Source organism: Alosa alosa, chromosome 17 (assembly GCF_017589495.1).
Source record: "Alosa alosa isolate M-15738 ecotype Scorff River chromosome 17, AALO_Geno_1.1, whole genome shotgun sequence".
NCBI lineage: Eukaryota > Metazoa > Chordata > Actinopteri > Clupeiformes > Clupeidae > Alosa > Alosa alosa.
The window spans coordinates 8,945,396-8,966,946 of record NC_063205.1 but is presented as its reverse complement, the minus strand read 5'-3'; the positions used below and the strand labels follow the sequence as shown (position 1 = coordinate 8,966,946).

Genomic DNA, 21,551 nt, shown 5'->3' with positions numbered 1-21,551 from the left:
AGGGCTTTGTGTCTCCAAGGTTACTTGGTTTGATGCGTATGTGTGTTTGGACAGACTGAGTTGAGCTGGAAGAGAGACGAACATAGCTTTGGAGGAATTTAAATGGTGTCTGCCTGGCCAGTGTAGAAAGCCACAGCCCGAACCGCCAGCAGAGTGTAGACTGGAGTAATTAAATTTCCACCTCACTTAATTACATTTTTCGCTCAGTGAAATATACTTAATTAGTTTAACATTCCTCGAGTCCTGGGGAAAATGGGTCTTCGTTCTCTCTGTTTGTGAGGGGGAAGATGGTGACGGGGGCTGAAAAGATTTGCCAGCGGTTGTGTCCTCATGGCCTGTTCTGACCCTACACACATTAGCCGCAAACCCACTGCTGAGTCGGGGCGAGATGAGGCTAATTCAAGTTTACAGGCATTAATGCTGTTTGCCTCCCCATTATTAGGCTGATAACCTGTCAATATTGTCCTAAATCCCACCCACAATGCTGCCTCTATGGCAATGTCATGCCCAAATGAAGCGAGGAGGTTCAAGCATCATACCGGCTGCTATCAAAATATGAACGTTTTACACTAATAAGCAAATAAAGCATTCTTATCACCATAGACTCCTACTCCTTTATACTGTTTAAGTTAAATGTGGATCTGATAAAAACAACTAGTTTACTAGTTCACTAAAATGTATTTAGTGACTAACATTAGCACAATGTTTTGTACCATAAGTACCATGGCTAGCTCATTTTGTGATTTGTAATCTTAAAATGCCCTGGTAGTAGTAGAATAGACAATTCATAGCTCTTATGTAGTGCCCACCTAATTTTGGTTGCTCTCAGTAACACTGTATTAACCCAAATATTAAGCAGAGCTTAACTGACCATTTATTGGTTAATTGCAGTGCTAGCAATGTAGTCTTTGGCATAAGTTTAATGACTACTTATCTTGTTCTGTCACTGAATCACCCTTACCTGACTTGGTTAATCCAGCCTTCTACCTTGACAATGCCTTAAGTACCACTAGGCGAGGTTGGCCGAAGGGTGAGGCGAGAGTCCCGGGCACAATCAAGCCCCAAAAATGATTATGGGGAAGCAATTAGCAAGTTCACTGCTTCCCAAGCATGTTGACAGTCAAGACTTTTCTTTGTTAGGTTAACATTGAATCACAATTACATAATTCCAATTAGCCTGTATTAACGTTTTTCATGTGACGTATTCTAGGTTCTATAGCTTTGTTTACATCCACCTGGTAGGCAAGGGACAAGTTGAACCCATTGAACATTGTTGTCTGCAGCTGCCTCTCAGTAGGCTACATCTCTGTATTTCAGCAATGTCAACATTTCAGGCATCAATAAAGGTGATGATGAAACGTTATCCCATTGTTCAATATTTGATAGCCTGTCACAGGAACGTTATTTCGCTAAAATCGCCCTGATTTGGTGCATTGATCTATATCGATAACGTTATGGGATGGTAGCCTAACTTTTTTTTCTCTGTTCAAAACTCTGTTTACACGAAGACGATAGACTTTCTTAGAAGCTGTGACATTTGGCCAGAAAGGAACATGTCTTCCCTCTGAAAGTTGACACAAAATCAAACAATATTTGATCATTTAACTTAAACTGAACAGCGACAGGTTTTGGTTGGCAGACTCGGCAGACGTTAAAACGGTAGCCTACAGTTATAGCCAGCGTCAGTCAGCATCATGTAACATTAATGCCGTTAAAGTCATGAATCCTGTAACATATTATAACATATAACAGCGATGGCTTATTCGAAGACGGTCTGCATGGATATATAACCACCCAGAAAAACTCAGAATGTGAGTGATAAAATTCATTAATTGTATGAAACTTTGTATTAGTTGTCCATTGCAGCATCGGCTATATTGGGCTGTTATGCTAGCTCAGCCTTTAAATATGCTGTTATTTTGGTCATGTGGACTTGATTAAACGGGTAAAGATAATTCATAAACTGCTTATTTCTTACATGACTGAAGCAGTAACGTTAGCCTAGGTTCAACAGTGGTGTTTGAGGTTGCTGTGTTAAGTTGTTGTGTGTGATTGCTAAACAATTCATAGGATCAAATCAGTTTATTTTGACATACGGGAGTACCTGTAGGCTGTAGCACATAAGCCCATTCTGTTTTCATTTGTTAGCATTTGTTATGATTATACACTCATGATAACTTGAAATAGGACAGAAGATAGGTGATTGATGTCCACAAGCACGAATTTCACTAGACAAATTAGAACAAACTGTTCCAGTAAAAATATTCTTGCCATGTTTAAAATGCTGCACTTTTTCCCTTCATAGCCTATCTCTGGCAATTCATTTTTGGATGACTGTAGATTGTATTTTAGCCTACGTCTTCGTAGACAGTAGCCTATAGGCTACACCATTAGGCCATCTTGAGAATAAAAGACTTCACAGCTGCTAACGATCATCCTCCACAACCATGAGGATAGGTAGGCTAAACGGTCGTTCGTCGCCTTTTTGCTTCTTATTGTGAAACCATCCCGGTCAATATTTGATATTAAAATTTCAATTTTGAAGCTATTTGTAACTGTGTAGCCTATGCAACCTGACTGTTGTAGGCTTGCCTACCACTCTGCAGTGCCTTGCCTACCATTATTGCCTACCACTTTAGTTGTAAACAAACGGTGACGTAACATTAGAACGGAGGTGCAAAACCTTAATAAACAGTCCGATAAGCTATTAGATGCTACAGCTTCAGAGATAGGAGATGAGAGAAGGTGGGTGTGTGTGTGTACCTTTGGGTAATAGCCTAGAGACTGTCTGTTTCAGCCAAAGCCCAGGATGGAGCAGCCATGGAAATGCAGCCACTCAACAGTGATGAAGGAGCTGATGCTGAGGAGAAGAAGAAAAGCAATCTGCCAAAGAAGGAGAAATCTGTTCTCCAGGGGAAGTTGACCAAACTAGCTGTCCAGATCGGCAAAGCTGGTAAGACCCATTGATTTTGGACACTCCCATCCTTTTCATTAATGTGTAAAATAATAGCAGTTGTATGGTGATGAATTAGAGTTTGTGTATGTATTTGTTCTTTCCAGGCCTTTTGATGTCGGCCATCACAGTTGTCATCCTGGTGGCTCTCTTCGCCATCGACACGTTCTGGGTGCAGGGCTTGCCGTGGGTTAAGGAGTGCACTCCCATCTACATCCAGTTCTTCGTCAAGTTCTTCATCATTGGCGTCACCGTGCTGGTAGTGGCTGTTCCTGAAGGCCTACCCCTGGCAGTCACCATCTCGCTGGCTTACTCAGTTAAAGTAAGAGCCTCTTCCTGTCACCTCACTAGTGGCTTACCACAGAACGCTGGTGTCCGTGACCAATCCCCACCAAGTGCATTAAACCAACACTCACTGATCCTTCTTTGCGGGACCACACTGACTAATCAAATGAGGAGCTGACTGCCTTTTGCTGGCGTTAGTAATCAGCTCACCACAAACGTGGACCTGTACTGGTTTAACTTGCAATAAGTAAATCAACTTTGTGGTTTTTACAAAGTGCAACATAATGATGTGTGTGTGTGTGTGTGTGTGTCTGTTTTTGTGTTTCTAGAAAATGATGAAGGACAACAACTTGGTCCGGCACCTCGACGCCTGTGAAACCATGGGCAACGCCACTGCCATCTGCTCCGACAAGACAGGTACCTTGACTATGAACAGGATGACTGTGGTGCAGGCGTACCTGGCTGATAAACACCACAGGAGGATACCCGTGGCGGATACCATCCCAGCGACCATCTTGGACCTGCTCATTGTGGGCATCAGTGTCAACTCTGCCTACACTACCAAAATCATGGTGAGGATCTCTGTGCTGACGTTGTAGAAGCTGGTGGTTCACTATCTGGATATACTGATCTTAGCTAGATAGCGTCTATGAGAGAAATCCAACACCATAGCAAAAATGCAGCGCTGAAGCCCTTTGTGGTTTCAATTCTGCATGTTAAAGCTTGGACTTGTCTGGACTTGTTTGCGCCTAAATATTAAAATATTTTTTTACACTGTAAACAAAACAGAGAATTGCACAGAGCAAGTCGCTCAACATTCTCAGTAGCTGAGGTTGATTGTTGATTTTCATTTACATAGCACGATAAATTGGGTTCGACACAATAGTTTGTCAATAATTATTTTCTGCATTGGGATGTGTGTAAAGTTGCTTTGTAGTAATTTTCTATATCGAACAGAGAGGTGTGCAACTTACATTAGTTGCATATTCCTTATCCTCCATATCTTTGAGCTCAACTGGAAGTGAAAATTTCAGTCCATGCTGTCGATCCTCGCTCATCCTTGCCTTAATGTGCTGTCTGGCCTGGCTGGAGCCTCTGTTTATCTTCCTCCACCACAAGAGTTGGTGCATTAGTTCAGGACACACTGGGTCTGAGATTCTAAAAGAGCATGGAGAACAGGGAGCCGATGATTCAGTGATTCGATGTGTGTGTGTGTCCTCTCTCCCCTCTTCTAGCCACCGGAGAAAGAGGGTGGCCTGCCTCGTCAGGTGGGCAACAAAACAGAATGTTCCTTGCTGGGCTTCGTGTTGGACTTGAAAAAGGACTACCAAGCAATACGGAACGAGATCCCTGAGGAGAAACTCTACAAAGTCTACACCTTCAACTCTGTCAGAAAATCCATGAGCACCGTGCTGAAGAATGCTGACGGAAGCTTCCGGATGTTCAGCAAAGGCGCCTCAGAGATTCTCCTCAAGAAGTAAGCAGCAATTTACCCCCCAACCTCTTTTCTTTTTCACGTTTCACTCGGCTACTTACTCTTTGCTACTGTGAATTTCACTCTATGAATATCAGCTAAAAGTCATAAGTTGCCTGTGTTTATTTACGCTAAGGAGCTTTGCAGCAAGGCTTTGCACTAAAGCCTTTCCCTCCAAGCTTGGCAAAGACCGCAGTGAGAGCAGCAATTTCCCCCAGAAATGTGCCGGTCTAATGCACTCCTCTAACAAGGAGCTTGCTGCAGGGTTTCTGCCGTATTACCTCAGGGGAAATGACCACACTCTCACAGACACACACACACACAGACACACACACTCTCATTTTCTCTCTAACTCTCTTACCCCGACCCCTCTCTCATGCAGGTGTTGTAAGATCCTGACCGCCTCGGGTGAGGCACGGGTGTTCCGGCCTAGGGACCGGGATGACATGGTCAAGAAGGTGATTGAGCCTATGGCCTCAGAGGGCCTTAGGACCATCTGTATGGCCTACCGCGATTTCCCCGCCGCAGACGGAGAGCCGGACTGGGACAATGAAACGGACATCCTCACCAGCCTCACCTGCATCTGCGTAGTGGGCATCGAGGACCCGGTCAGGCCAGAGGTAATGGCTCTGGAAATGGCCATGGTTTTTAACCCTCTATACCCCATAGCGGCCGTCGACGGCCGTTCTATATTCTTCTGTAATGGCCGCGGCCGGCCGCAATTCTTAAAGAGACATCTGCTACAGTATAACCTTCATACATGAAATAATACAGCGTTAGTGGATACATAAACATCAGACTTTTATTTTGACACACTTAAATGGCTAGGTCGCTATTGACATTTCTCCGGTATTTTTGAGTTTAGCCTGTTGACTGACTGGCTGAGGACTTACGGTGCCTGTGGAGTTATGGCTTCTAACAAGCGTCCGCGTCTTTTCTCATTAGATGAAATAGTATTGATGTGCATCCACCATGTTTTGATGTCAGTGACAATCATATTAATGTAAGAAAATGACAAAATAAAATCATGAAAGTGTAATATATTTAACGTTAGCAATTAAAGCAATTATATATTAACACATAACATTAACATTACTCCTTTCTGGCATGTACAGTAAAGCTAACATTATCGTTATCCCACTTACAGATAGTTATTGCAAACTACTACTTATGGATCTGTTCTCTCTCAATGAGTTTTTATGTTGACTATAATAACCAAAGCGGGAACCACCGTTGTGTTTTCTGCTTATGGATGTCAGGAAAATGTATTTGTATACAAGTAGGCCAGTGTCTCGTCATCTTTGTGATTACAAAAAATAGCCTGCTAATTTGCTACCTTCACTCATGCATTCACTGAGGTAACGTTAGTCTGAGACTCGTAATGTTAGCACAGGATAGGTTGAAGGTTAGTGAACGAGTGCAACAGGTTCATTGTCATCAACTGATCAAGTTTAGATAAATTATGTGCATGTAATAACAAAACGTAAATCCATGTCAGGTTTAACAGTCCCTGTTCTTGGTGACATGCTTAGTCAAATGAGTCACGGTTTAATGCACTATGCTTGCTGGCCTACGTTAGTTCATATCCTCATCATTTTTTAGCTGTAAGGCTCAACTGTCTAGCTAAATCCCAAATAAGTGCAAGATATGCCAGTCTATTTCAATGAAATCAGAACTGATATAGTATCTTGTTTCCCAGCTTCTAATACAGAAATATGTGAACCATATTTATAACTTTTTGTTAGTGAAAGACTTTGAGACTGTAAGTGAGTAGGCCTATGGCCATCTATGGGAAACTTCATAATGGATCATATATCATTTGAAAGAGCCATTTCTAATCTTTAAACTGAAAGAAACTTACAATTGACACTTTTCATTAGATTTTTAGTTATTCTTGGTTATTTTAAATGTTTCTGAAATAATGTTTTTGAAATATTTGAAAACCCTCCACTGGGGTATAGAGGGTTAATGGGCTTACACCAGGAATGGAAATGAAATATTTTGTCCACCTGCCACTGTGGCTGGTGGATTCCAAAATCTACCAGCCACTGAATTGTTTCACCAGCCACTAGAGATACGGTATGAACATTTTGGTCATGATATCAAATTATCACGGTTATCAGTATTATTGCGATATGAGTAAAATGTGCTGAATTTTTCTCTAAACCTACAGAACAGCATTCATATGCCATAGTGTCATAAAAGTGGTGTGGCTCCTTTAAGACACAATCCATTGGTATAAGTTCTGGGGCTATCCAACTTGATCTAACTATATTGTGTAGCCTTCATCTGATTTTAATATTTACAGATATCTAGGCTATATTTAACATTTTATTTTCTATTTGGCCTGTTATGAAATCATGCATTGACCAATTTACGCACAGCTCAGTTTTAAGAAATTGAAATGCATGCTTAGCATTTTGTGAAAATAAATAATTATGAGCCATGAGCTGTATATCTTCTGATTTTACAGATATCTAGGCGATTTAAGCACAGCTCAGTTTTAAGAAACGCTTAAAGCCCAAAGTTGGAGACCACGTTGAAATTTTCTACAATCAAAATCATATTACTCTGGAATGGCTTATTGTACACAGTAATGCATTACACCTTTTGTGTTCGTAAAGGTCTGCTGTTTATTCAGAGATGCAATTTGTCATGTGTTGAGTGAAGAGTTCGTGAGCTATTCCACCGAGACAAATGGGTGTGGAGATGGGCGCAGAGAATATGGATTACATTTCTAGAAAAAACGTTTGTCACACCAAATAGTGGCTAGCTAGCACCATTTTTTTAAAAGCTGAGAAAATGCTCTTTCATGTGATCTTTGTGTGATGAGTACTTAGCAAGTAGTTCAACAGAGAAGAATGGGTGAATTTGGACGCACTTTGTGTGCCTATGGTATAGGGCTGCAGCTATCTATTCTTTTGGTAATCGATTAATCTAGCACTTTATTGATCGATTAATCGGGTAATTTTTTTTTTTTTTTTTTTCATTTTTAAACAACCAAAACACAATGCATAACGAAAATGACATGGCTGTAAAATGATCAAGCAATTGGCACAGAGGTATTTATTCTAACTCCAACATTAGGCTACAAAACTAAGCCCATTTATTGCAATTTACCCATTTAGTGTTTTTAAGTGCCAGTGCCATCAATTAAATAATGTTCAAAATGCCCTCTATAAAATTGCAGCCTCTTGTGCATGACTTAGCTGGGCGAACAAAGCTGTCCATACTATGTTGTGAAGTGCTGGGAGGGAGAAGAGGAAAAGCAATTTAATGTATTATTATGTAGCCTACAACAAGTTTCATGCTGTAATCTAGACCTGACATCAACATAAATATCTGTTTTATGTAGATTTCTACACCTGCAGCATTTACCATTAGGCTACTAACAAATAATTTTACCATTAGGCTACTAAAAAAATAATTTCTGGGGTGAGCCTATTTGCTATGGTAACCTAGCAACCTGTGTGTGTGTGCACGCGTGCGGTGTGTGAGGAAAGATGAGGGTGCATGCATGTGTGTAAGGGGTTCTTTTTTAGGCATACTGTCTTGCAATTGAACGTGAATAAGTTTACTTAGTTAAAAACATCAAAGCTAAACAAGCTATCATGACATCGCTACAAATATAGTATGTGATTAAAATCAGCCAACATCAATGTAGGCTATACACGGGTTTCCCGTTTACCAACAAAACTAGATGCGCGCGCAGCCGTGAGGCAGAAGACGCTTGGTGGCTGTCCACAACGTTATAAACTTAACCTAAATAGTCGGGCTGTTGTGCTACAATCGGATTTTTTGTATACCCCTGTTGTCTCAATGATAATAACATCTCATTTCAGACTATATTTCAAAGTTTGACGTTCATTTGGATTATGAATATAACATCGTATTTTGTCATTGTTGCCGAAGACATGCATTCTGTTAGGGATATTGAACATATTTAACATTCTCTAACCATCGTAATTTTGAATTTGTGCAGTTTTCAGCGCAAAAACTGTTCTATGGTGCTTTCTGCCTCTTGGTTGCGCATGCATGTTTTCGTGACGTTCCATAGAAATCCATGTATAGGCTACGTAGATAGATGATGGATAGGCTAGATAGATTGATAAATAGCCTAGCCTACTTTATGCTTGGTGAAACAGCATGAAGTGGATATTTAGGTTCAGATGCTTGTTCTTTTCCTTTTTGAGTATGTAATGATCCCAAAACTTTACTTGTAAACTTTAGACATTCTCTGCCATTTATGGATATCTTGACTAAGCCATCGCGCCAGCTAAATTTAGAATGTATCACCAAAGATTGTTAAGGCCAGAGCCCGTCTACGGAGAGCCTTGCCACTCATTGAACCGAATTTTGGATGCAGTTCCACCAGAGTTCCACTGGGGGCGATCGCCATGAGTGCAGAATGAATGGGAGTCAATGGAGCTAGACGGCTAAATTTGTCTCTTTCACCTGATTGTCGTTGACAAATCTCAGATTTGATTGTAGTTTGTATAACTTCAACATGGGTTATAGGTCAAAAGTTGAATGAACGAGTACTTATGTCCTTTTGATTTCTTACAGGTTGGGTCGTTGTTGCACATAACACGCTAGCATTGTGCTAATGAATGACGTCATTGACACATTTGAAAGGCTTTTTAGAACAATTAAGTGACTTTAAAAAATATAATACTCAACCAAGTGTATTTTCTTTGCCTTCCCTTTCGAATACAATACTCACTTACTCACTTAATTACTTGAAAAAAAATTATATCCCGAGAAAAGTGGATTTTGAGGGGTACAGCTCCATAGACATTCTGCACTCGTGCATTCTTAGTCAGAGGTAGCATTCAATAAAGTCATTTTAAGACGTTTGTGTGGGAATCCTTGCAATTAACATTAACACAGTTAAAAGGCTGCTGATGTGTGGATGCAATTCATAACGTAGTTAGTTCAAATAACTGTTCATACTTCTCCTTTGGACAAGCACTTTTGAGTCTTGGAAAACACTTTTCCATTTACATCGGGATTTTGCAAACATTCAGAGTCAATAAAATGAGCCTGAGTAACGAATACAAGCAGCTGCAAGTAAGCATGCTAAACTTGACATCCAAACAGTATTCTAACGTTAGCTTTGAAATACTGCTTGATTGCAAACTGTAACTTAACTTAGTACATTGAGGAGACTAAACTATGTTGTGATAATACCTTAGCAGAGTTTACCTTAACTTTAATGTTGTAGTTTTGAACAAATTTGCGCAGCATGGTCACGACGATGCTAAGCGGATTTAATAGCAATTTAGCCCACTGTGTTCTATGCAGTGCTTCTATGTGGCAACAACAATCCTTAAACAATCGTGAATAATTTGTTATTAAATCACATGCAGAGGAGGAGCAGCGGCTCAAGATACTGAGAGAGAGAGCGGGCGGGCGAGGAAAGGCTGTGTGAGTAAAAAGTGCAGCTCAATGAAATTATCTTATCTTTAATTTAAATAGTAGGACTACAACATAGAACATCAATGTGTGGTGGCCGGTTTTGATTTCGTGGTGCCCAGGCACAGATTAGTCAACGTATGGAAAACACTGAAGGTGTAAAATTAAAAATATTTAGCAGCACATGTAATGCTTGACGAATCGACACTCATATTTTGCGTCGACGTATTTTTTGCGTCGACGTCATCGATTCGAGTAACTCGATGAATCGTTTCAGCCCTACTATGGTAGAGCCAAAAAGTGAAGCGCTGCGGGGGAGACTGCGGCTCACTGGTAGTTATTGTAGATAACTTCAAATCAGCGCGATTTACCCCTATAGGCTACTGATGACATTACACGATCCCTACGAGACACTTAATTATTTTTAACTATCAACCCATATCTGTATATTTGTGGTATATCTAATTACCCGCCACAGTGGCTGGTAAGTTAACCAAATTCACCCGCCAGTGCACAAATTCAGGTCAGTTACACCAGGGGTGAGCAAACTGCGTGCCGGATTTGGCCCGCCAAGCACTATAATCCGGCCCGCCGAGCATTTCATTTGGTTATCGGGCTGCTCGCTATTTTAGCTTTACTGCAAACTTCTTTTCACTCTTCTTAGAGAATGTTTACAATGTCAAAACATCATGTAACATAGAGATGACTGGCCTACTCTTTGTTATGTCCTTTGCAGCAGATCTAACTTGAATGTTATGATACTCCATTTAATTGTGAACACGCCTGAGCGCTCACGAGAGGGAGAGAGAGCGGCAATTTCCAGCTGGCTTGTCATTGTTGACAATTGATAACTCCTCCTTATAAGAAACTTTAAAAAGGAAATCATGAAGGCAACAGTAGTTCCCACTATTGACCATTTATAAACTGAGAGGGCACAGCCATAGGTACAGCACTAGCCACCGGAGCGGAGCTGGCAGAAGATCTTTGAGAACTAAACGTGAATTGTTCTTAAAGCGACAGTGCACAATTTATACATTTGTTAAACGTCATCAAATTAGCAGTATTTGCGGCCGGCCACTGGCCAATTTGTGTCCAATGTGGCCCTTGAGCCAAAAAGTTTGCCCACCCCTGAGTTACACCATTACTGTAGGGTTTTGCCTCAGAGTGGGAAATGTGTCTGCTGTGTGACAGTATGGGTGTCACCCATAATGCTTTGCAATTACATCATATAGTATGCTGTAGTATGGTAGGTCATGACCCATTAATCTTGGTCTGGCGGGGCAGAAGTGAACTCTGTGACAAGCCTCTTATCAGCCATGGCAGCACTGAAGCACCAGAGATGTCTGGCATCAGATTAAATATGAAGGGGCCCTTTCGTGGGGAGAAGTGATACACTGTGTGAGCATAGTGAGCTAGTGAGCATATTTGCTTAAAGCAGCGGTCCCCAACCACCGGACCGGGCCGTGGGACATTCCTAACCGGGCCGTAGCCTACGACAAGAGTTTAAAAAAAAAATGCATGCAAACTAAATAAACTCAATTTAATTCGCAATAATGTCACATTCGCAATAATACCCACTGACGATGGTGAGCCAGATACCTCAAAGAAAAAGAAGGGGTCATTCAATACGAAATATGACGAAGTCATATTTAAAATATGGTTTCGCAGAGACCGTGACTTCCGATGCACCAAGTCCTTTATGTGTGGTATTTAGCGATAAGTTGTCAAACGAAGCAATGAAACCATCAAAGCTAATTCGACATCTAGAGTCCAAGCATCCTACACTTAAGGACAAACCCCTTGAGTTCTTTGAGCGTAAGAAACGCGAGCAAGAAGGACAAAAAACTAGTGCGTAAAGCACTAGTCGGTGAACGTGGCTGCGCTAAAAGCCTCATAGTGGCTAGTCGGATTGCTAAATCGAAGAAGCCCTTTACTATTGGGGAAGAGTTAATTCTGCCTGCTGGTAAAGGCATGTGCAATGAACTCCTTAGGGGGGGGGACTAAAAAAATAGCTCAGGTACCGCTTTCTGCAAGCACTGTCCATAGGCGAATTGATGATATGTCAGAGGATATTGAGGCACAGTTGTTAGAGAGGGTGAATGGGTCACCATGGTACGCTATCCAAGTTGGTTGGTTGCAGGTCACTGGCCAGAGTGTTTGAGTTGCGAGAGCCGCTGCAGAGATTTCTTACAGAAAAAAGTCACCGTTAGCTGCATATTTTAGTGACGAGGGCTGGGTGTCAAAACTCTCTTACCTGTGTGACATATTCGGGTTGCTTAATGACCTCAACCTGTCACTGCAGGGGAGAATGACGACTGTCTTTAAACTGGCAGATAAAGTTGCTGCATTTAAAGCCAAGCTTGATTTGTGGGTACGACGAGTGGATCGGGGTGTATTTGATATGTTCCAAACAGTAGTGGGGTTTTGGGGAGACTGAGGCAGGGCCCTTTCTCTCGCAGCTGGTGCGCCGATCACCTTGTTTGCTTTCAAATGAGTTTGAGCATTACTTCCCATCCTCCAAAGATCCACGGCAAACCAATGAGTGTGTCCGCAACCCATTTGTCATTATCCAGAATAGTCCTAACTTGTCAGCGCAGGAGGAAGAGCAGTTGATCGAAATTGCAAATAACGGTGGTCTTAAGAGTATGTAGGCTATGAGGAAACCTCCAGCCCTGGCGGGTTTTTGAACGAAAACCAAAGCAGAATATCCCGAGATAGCCGTAAAAGCGCTGAAAACGTTGCTACCATTTCCCCCTGCGTATCTATGCGAGGCGGGTTTTCGCAATGACTGCAACTAAGACCAAATTGCGAATCGACTGGACATTTCAAACACACTGAGGGTGTCACTGTCTTCCATCACCCCCAGATGGAACCTTCTTGTTGCAGGGAAACAAGCACAGGGCTCCCACTGATTATATTCGTAATGCACTTTTAGTTCCCATGTTTTGTTACCTTATTTTGTTAAGCATGTTCACACATGATAGATGTTTAAGTTGTTCAATTTTCATAGTTCATATTGTTAAATTTTCACTTCTTCAAGTTCACGTTTTTCACATTTTTAAGAGTTCGTTACCTTCACTGTTCATACATAACTGGAGCTAGTTCTTTTCAAGTAATGCATGCACAACACGGAACATGTGTGTAACTGTCACACACAAACCATTTTACAGTCAACAGCACTCATCAATGCTTCGATTTGTCTGTAAATTATCTTCACATTTGAACCCTTAAAGCGAAGACTTAAGGATTGTTTGTGCAACCGACCCCAGTAGTATTACATCCTGCTTTTAGTTGCCAAATATTTACGTAGACCTATTTGCATGCTGAAGAGGATGCCAACGCCCCAATTGCTTTGCCACTCAGGTCCCTGATGCTATAAGGAAGTGCCAGCGTGCTGGAATCACCGTGCGTATGGTCACAGGGGACAACATCAACACAGCCCGCGCCATAGCAACCAAGTGTGGTATCCTGCAGCCAGGCGACGACTTCATCTGCTTAGAGGGAAAAGAGTTCAACCGCCGCATCCGAAATGAGAAGGGAGAGGTGAGAGAAATTGGCAAAAAATTGGTTTGATTACTAAAGTGTGATTTAGTTATAACTAATACCATGGTTGTAGTTAAAGGGCTTTTTTTTTTTGCAAACACCGCGCTCTCCCGTTCGTTTTCTTGTGGGTGACACTGACGAAGGCCATAAGGCTGAAACGTTTGTTCACTTACCCCTGTTGCTAGTAAAATAAATCAGTGAGGGGGGAAAAAAAAAAACAAATTTGGAGTGCGACCAATTTTTGATTTTCTGTAGTTAAAAGGCTAAATGTGAACATTGTGTGAGACTTGTTTTGAGATCTAGTTGTCCTTTCCAGATTGAACAAGAACGCATTGATAAGATCTGGCCCAAGTTACGAGTGCTGGCCCGGTCCTCCCCCACAGATAAGCACACGCTAGTGAAAGGTACGGCCATTTTGTTCGCTCTTACCACCTGCCCACCATGGGTGGATTTGGTGAGCTGTTGAGAGAACACTGTAACGGCACTGTTTAACACAGTGATTTTGTTTTGCAGGTATAATCGACAGCACCGTCACAGAGCAAAGACAAGTAGTGGCGGTGACGGGAGATGGCACCAACGACGGCCCCGCCTTGAAGAAAGCCGACGTCGGGTTTGCTATGGTAACGAGCCTGTCAGTTGCAAATCCCTGCTGGTCTCCCCCCAGTACAAGGACTATTTAGAAAAGGGCATGCTCTGTTTTGCTGCTGGGGACATACAAATAAATGATGGACATGTTTGCATGACAGGTCTGATCATCTGTGTGTGCATGTGTGTGTGTGTGCGTGCTTTTGTTCTGACAGGGCATCGCTGGCACAGACGTGGCCAAAGAAGCGTCGGACATCATCCTGACAGATGACAACTTCAGCAGCATCGTGAGGGCGGTGATGTGGGGGCGTAATGTCTATGACAGCATCTCCAAGTTCCTGCAGTTCCAGCTCACCGTCAATGTGGTAGCTGTGATCGTGGCCTTCACTGGAGCCTGCATCACACAGGTACAGCCCCAGAGCCCATGACCATTATGAAAATACATGTACATAAACACACACCTATTACCGGGAGCGGTTCTGAATGAAGTCCTTGTATCCTAAATTGGTGGAAGTAAGGAATGTTCTGTAACTTTATATATAAATATTAATAATTAGGTCAACATGCTGGTACATAATCACAAACTCTTGCTCACAGTCATCAAGTGAACAGCTTGTTTTAGCTTGATGAGAACCAAGTAGCTCAGAGCGACATTAAATTAAACTTGGATTGTACAGTTAGTGAATGGACATCTGTGTTCTTTTCTGTGGCGTTTGGTTCAACCTGTACATGGTCTTTCACCTCCAAAGGTCAGACAGTTCAGTTATCGCAGACCTGACTCATCCATGCAGTCGCGTTCTCTCAGAAGAAGAGAGGGAGGAAAGGGGGGTGAAAAAGCCCACCCTAGTCACTTGCGCCTGTCCCTTGCTCAAGGTGGCAGCTGCTAATTACTGCTCAGCCAGGCTAAAAGCAATTGGAAATGGTGGCTGTGAAATGGTGACAAGTAGGCGGTTGGCTGGCGACCTGCGCACTGACACAGAGCTCCAGCGTGGTGTGATAATGCAGGGGCCGGGTGGGAAGGGGAGCCAAGGTCAGAAGCGTCTTTTCCATTCCTTTGCTAGACAAATAATTCGCTCACTTGTGTGACCTGACTTTTTTACGGTGTGAAAAATGGCAGGTATTTGAAATATAGGTTCAATTTTCGTCCAACATAACTTTAGTACTTTAGAACTTTACAGTTGACCTCTTAAAACGTATTTAGGCGAGGAAATACGTCAGATATGCATCAGACTTACAGTAGTAACAGCCTAATAACAAAACAAACTGATATAGTTCAGTCAGTAAAGTTTTTGTCCACATATTCTATAAATGAAGAGTTCAGATGCAAAACCCTCTAAATGCCACCTACGTCAAAAATGAGATAAAGATGGAGAGTGGTTGCTCTCCACACATAGTATACGTTAATCAAATAATTTTACTTCAAAACCCACTAAATACCACCATCTTCCTGGTATGAAATATCGATTTATAGGCAAAAACCTATAGGAGCCAGATTTTAAATGCTCATTTAAAAGAAAAGTGGTCAGACGGATTTGGAGGGTTTTGCATCTGAACTCTTCAAATATGCTACAAAAAGGACAGTATATGATGATGCAACTCACTTAACCAGTCTTACTTAAATTATGTCAACAACTTGAAATGGTAATGAAACCTATTTTATACAAATATTCAACCTGATAATAAAGGTAAAAAACTACATTTATTTCTGTGGCCACTTCAACAACACCTATATACCATTGGATGGATATGTGTAACGAGGGGAGAGAGCAGTCACTCCACTCTGTCTCAAACACAAACTCGGGTCACCAGGGTAACAAACCTGCAGCTTGACTGCAACGCCAAACTGCCAGGCTCGTTGATTTGGCAGTCAGAGCGCATACATATAGTGATGGCACTCCATCACACTGCTCCCCAGTTTGGGAAGCGTGCCCTATGCCGGGATTCACGCCACTGGCATCCCTCACACATCCACCAGCTGTACTTTTCCCATCCCTGGGGGTCCCACATATTAAACCTTGAAATCTGTAAACAAAAGTAATATTTCAAGAAGGTTTCATTTTTATACCTTGTGAAACAAAGTGCTTACCGTGATATTCATATAACCTTGACTGTAAAATTCATTCTGTTGCATCCGTGCATGTACCTGAAGACCTCCGTTTGCAACAGAAACACTCTGGTCCTAACCACAGAGCTTGTTTTTAGATGTAGATTAATGCTGTCAGTCATCCAGCTAAATCTAATGCTACTCTCCGTAAATTGAATGAATGTACATTTTGTGTGTAATATTGTCGGGGTTCCCTGTGCAGGACTCTCCCCTGAAAGCGGTACAGATGCTGTGGGTGAACCTGATCATGGATACCTTCGCCTCCCTGGCGCTAGCCACCGAGCCCCCCACCGAGTCCCTCTTACTCAGGAAGCCTTATGGACGCAACAAGCCTCTTATCTCGAAGACCATGATGAAGAACATATTTGGCCATGCCGTTTACCAGCTCACCATCATCTTCTCACTGCTCTTTGTTGGTAAGATCAATCAACCCTGCTCATTCCCAAATCACAAAAACCATATCATAGTGACACACTACTTATTATGGGAGATCCCAACCGTGGAATTTTAGTTCTATTTCCTTCACTCCAGACCACCAGGTCGGTGCTGTATCTGTGCATCCTCACTTTAACTGAGAATCAGATACCAATCTCTTCTAATCTTGTGACATATGACATGACCCTGCCAATATAAGACTTCCCTTCATTAGACTTTTCCTTTACCTGTGTCGACAGATAGAGTTGTTTTAATGACGCTTGTGTTTCTCAGGTGAGAAGATATTTGACATCGACAGCGGCAGAAACGCCCCTCTCCATGCCGGACCCTCCGAACACTATACCATCGTCTTTAACACCTTCGTCATGATGCAGCTCTTCAACGAGATCAACGCCCGTAAGATCCATGGCGAGAGGAACGTGTTTGATGGGATCTTCAACAACCTCATCTTCTGCAGCATAGTCTTTGGCACCTTCCTCATCCAGGTGGGGGACCACTCTGATTCTTAATCTGAACTTGGTGACCACAGCATGCTTTTTCCTCTCCCTTTATTAACAAGCGTTTTTCCTCTTGGCAGATTGTCATTGTGCAATTTGGAGGGAAGCCCTTTAGCTGTGTTGGTCTCACTATTGACCAATGGCTCTGGTGCGTCTTCCTTGGCTTTGGCTGTCTCCTCTGGGGTCAGGTAAGCCTCCAGACTAGTTCTTCATCATCACTGCTGGCCACAGAATGCTCACCTGCAAGGAGTCATGTTTTGACTGTGGTAGTGGGGCTCCCCCTAGTGGTTAAGTAAGGACAAATGGCTTAAATGCTCCAGACATAAAAATAAACACGGCTGGCAACCATCAGCAAGTCTTTAGATGTTCTAAGCATCTGTAGTATTATAAACATTGCATTAGATGTGTGTTGGTTTACAGCTCCATCACTGTAGGGTTATTATTAGTTGCTGAGCAGTGCATTGGCTGTGCCCAAGTCAACACTATGTTCTCCTGGTGAGCAGACTGAATATGATCTCCTGGTCCTTTGTTTACTAGTCATGTGGGACTGATACAACCTGATAACCTGATTTTAATCCTCAATATGTAAGGGATAATGTATAGAACGCCGGTCATTATTGGGAAAATAAGGCGTTCTATACATTATCCCGCTTATTACACGGCTACTTGCCAAAACGAAATAATAAACTCCCCACGATATGACTTTAGCCTACATAGCCTAGCCTATTTGTTACCGTTCATCGTGGCATTTGCTGAGAAACAAATAGTTCGCAACACACGCTGAACTTGAATCAAACATTCTTTAGAACACAGCTGTTCAACCGTCTGCTTTCACTTTGAATGAAGTTCCAGTCCTTGCGTAGTGATATGAAGGACGTATCAGAAGCACAAAACCCGTTGCCATTGACAGCGGTCATTATATGTTTGCAGCGGTAATTACATGAAAATATTTTACCGTAGAACTTTGGGAAATCCCATTCAAGCCAATGGAGTGTTCTACTTGCCTTGTGAAGAGCCATGTAATAATGCACAATATTTGAGGGGTCAGAAATGGAGTCCACAGTTGTGCAATAAAACCAAATCGGTTGGTTAAAGCCTAGTACAATTTTACTAGTTTAAACTCATTCCAGTTATGTCAGCATAGCTTTTCAAAATTAACATGCATACAGCAGGAGAGGGTAGCGTGGCAGAGATGCTTTGCCTTAGCAGCGGGACAAGGTATAATTACTCGGATAAGTCTAAAGATATTTCAAATGCATTGTAATGCTGTGGCAAGATAAGGTAGTACTATGGTGGGCTGCCACAGTCCAGGTAATTAATGGGGAAAAGATTCTCAAAATACATAACACCTGTTGGTGTATTCATGTAATGCTATCGTCTTGCAGTTGATCTGTGATTGACTAGGAATAATATTGTCATACTGTACATGTAAGTATACTGTCTGCACTACTGATAGTTACTGATAGTTTAAGATTACTGACATCAACCAATTCTGCTAAGTAATGTCAAATCGAAGATCTTGCGCTGGTACTTGCAATAAAAGCACCTGTATTCTGTCAGTTCGTGTAGCATTGTTTACCTCTGTTTTAGTCCATACATTGCTATAGTCCTGAGTGTTCTGTTGCAAAGGCACTACCTCACTCAGTTGGTTGTATCTGCGCTCTGGTAGGTCATCTCTTCAGTTCCCACGAGCTGGCTGAAGTTCCTGAGGCCGGCGGGCCACGGCACGCAGAAGGATGAGATCCCCGCCGAGGAACTGGAAGACATGGAGGAAATGGAGGAGATCGACCACGCGGAGCGTGAGCTGCGCCGTGGCCAGATCCTCTGGTTCCGTGGCCTCAACCGCATTCAGACCCAGGTACTGCCTCTTGCGCCCAGACAATTTTCTCTCCTCTCAGCTTTCCCAAGCCCTCTTCCACCACCATTTCCCTCTCAATTAGCCAAGTAGTTTCTCTACGAACTACAAGCTAAACAGTATCCTCCCCATCTGTTTATTCCCACATCTGTTTCCCTCCAATTCCTACTGACTCCTCAGCAATTCTGAGCCAGTCTGTACCTTTCATCCGTAAAATGTTCCATGTCGCTGAGGCGGAGAAGCCATACCCTGCCGTCTTGGCCCAGATATGTAATGGATGTTTAAAAGCAGCCAGCAGTTATCCATAGGACTATAGGGCTAAGGGCTAGATTGAGCTAAGGGCTACTTTCCTGGTCAGACTCCTTTTTGAGCAGTGCCTTTTTTCCTCTCTTTCATCTCTTGGCTGCTGTTATCTCGTACTTATTTTACTCTGTTGGAAATGGCTTTAAACTGGGTGCCTTTTTTTCTTCTCTTCTGTGTTCTCTTATGTGCTTTTTCCCCTTCTTGTTTCTGCATCTCTCTTCTCTGATTTCAATTTTTCTTCTTTTTTTCTCTCTTTGCTCCTTCAATTGTTTTCTTTCTTCTCTCTCTCTCTCTCTCTCTCTCTCTCTCTCTCTCTCTCTCTCTCTCTCTCTCTCTCTCTCTCTCTCCTGTGCGTTCTGTGGGCTCTGCCCCTGTCACGCTCTCTGATTCCTTACAGATGGATGTAGTCAATGCGTTCCAGAGTGGCACTTCCTTTCAGGGGGCCCTCAGGCGCCAGCCCTCCAGCACCAGCCAACAGCACGATGTAACCAATGTTTCTAGCCCTTCACATGTAGCCTTTTCTACTGCCACTGCTGCCAGCACCGCTTCTGCCGCTGTGGGGTGTGAGTGCGTGTTTCCTTAGTGCATGAAATTAACAATGTCGCCCCTCGGCGACATTCGCTAACGTTCTACATATTTCTCCCTAATGCCCCCTTTATATCCCCCACTATGCTGTCCCCTCTCAAAACCAAACAAATGCGCAAACATGCTCCACATTGCTGCTAGTGTGCGACGGCTGTTATCTCTCTGACTGTATATGTAAATATAAATGTGCGTTGCTGTTGTCTACTGTGCCATTCGGACGCCGCTGCGCCCCTGACGTCTGTCCACCGTTTTGCTCTCTAGCTTGTGGCTGGGTCTCTCTCTCCCCCCTCTCAGGGCTAGATTGACTGTGCACATGTGCATATCTGTCTCTCTCCCTCCAGCAGAGTGACTCTATGTCTAGTCTGTCTGCAGCTGTTGTGCCTCGGCCCTCCCCCCTGTTGCCGCTCTCTAGTCCCTGTTTTTATAAATGTATTTGAGTATATGCCCATGGTCACCTCCCAAAGGCTATGACCAATATACATATATATATATATATATATATATATATATAAGATAGGAGAGGAGAGTGAAATGAAACCGGCTCTCCTCTGGCAATGTCTCTTGAATGTGGTCAGGGAGAATCTGATGTGTAGGAAACTGGGTGTGTGTAAGGCCATGTTGGCTGATGTGTCTCTGACGGTCACCAGATTTAGAATAGAGAGTGTGACCCATTGGAGACTCTTAATAGGTTTCTCCTGGGGTTGATTTCCTGAAGGCTGTGTGTGTGTCCAGTGAGACGACACACTCCTGAGGAGTAGATTGTTGTAGTATATTTAGTTTTTATAGCATTTTAGGTGGTTCGAGAATGTCTGTCTGGAAAAATCCATTACGAGGAAGACTGCAGAAATATTACATTAATATGTTTATTGAAGTCATCACTACTTATCTTGTTTTCCTGTACAAAGGGCTGCCACTTCTGCTTCAACCATTCTCTTACAGGTTTGGAGATGGAAGTAGTCATGTTAATACATTAATTTCTCCCCCAGCTCATGGAATATGTAATGCTAACATTATTTTCTTCTAGGTACCCTGCTGTCAACCACACATTGATTCTGACTTCTACTCTTGACTCTAATATAATATAACCATATTTTATTATATAGCCCAAGTGTGTCCTGTGTGTCTGGTCAACTGCAAAAAGTCAATCATTCACAACCCACAAAAAGCCTTGACCACTGACTACGCCATATTCCTCCTTAGATTCCTCCTTAATGCAATGTGTCATGGGCTATACTCAAAGGTTTACTACTGTTGAAGGAAAAGGTAGCACCGCTCTGCATGGGTCTCTCTCTCTTCTCTCTCCTCTCTCTCTCTCTCTCTCTCTCTCTCTCTCTCTCTCTCTCTCTCTCTCTCTCTCTTCGCACTCTCTGTCTCGAGTCTCGTTTGTCAGTTGTTTTTTTCTCTGTTTGTGCTGTACAGCTTTAGATCTGCTTGGCTGCTCTCTGGAAAGTTGTCTCTCTTGCGTTTATTTTTTCCCCCCTCTTCTCCACAACCATAATCAAATGAACTGATCTCAG

The 21,551-nt window shown here is 42.6% G+C and overlaps 1 protein-coding gene across 12 annotated transcripts in view; it reads left to right on the top strand.

The window, feature by feature from the left end:
• atp2b1a (ATPase plasma membrane Ca2+ transporting 1a) overlaps positions 1-21,551 on the top strand; it is a 64,738-nt gene that overhangs the window by 23,722 nt on the left and 19,465 nt on the right. For 10 of the 12 annotated variants that reach the window (XR_007196308.1, XM_048267961.1, XM_048267962.1 and 7 more), the window contains 14 exons: positions 2,798-2,953; positions 3,061-3,275; positions 3,568-3,810; positions 4,474-4,715; positions 5,095-5,332; positions 13,491-13,670; positions 13,987-14,074; positions 14,184-14,290; positions 14,471-14,662; positions 16,562-16,775; positions 17,068-17,279; positions 17,372-17,479; positions 18,961-19,149; positions 19,847-19,933. Coding sequence is in view for 11 of the 12 variants with exons in the window: in XM_048267961.1 (XP_048123918.1) it covers positions 2,798-2,953; positions 3,061-3,275; positions 3,568-3,810; positions 4,474-4,715; positions 5,095-5,332; positions 13,491-13,670; positions 13,987-14,074; positions 14,184-14,290; positions 14,471-14,662; positions 16,562-16,775; positions 17,068-17,279; positions 17,372-17,479; positions 18,961-19,149; positions 19,847-19,933 (2,471 nt within the window). In the remaining variant the exon portion in view is untranslated. The remainder of the gene's footprint in view (positions 1-2,797; positions 2,954-3,060; positions 3,276-3,567; positions 3,811-4,473; positions 4,716-5,094; positions 5,333-13,490; positions 13,671-13,986; positions 14,075-14,183; positions 14,291-14,470; positions 14,663-16,561; positions 16,776-17,067; positions 17,280-17,371; positions 17,480-18,960; positions 19,150-19,846; positions 19,934-21,551) is intronic. The other 2 variants (XM_048267970.1, XM_048267969.1) reach the window with 1 other exon arrangement.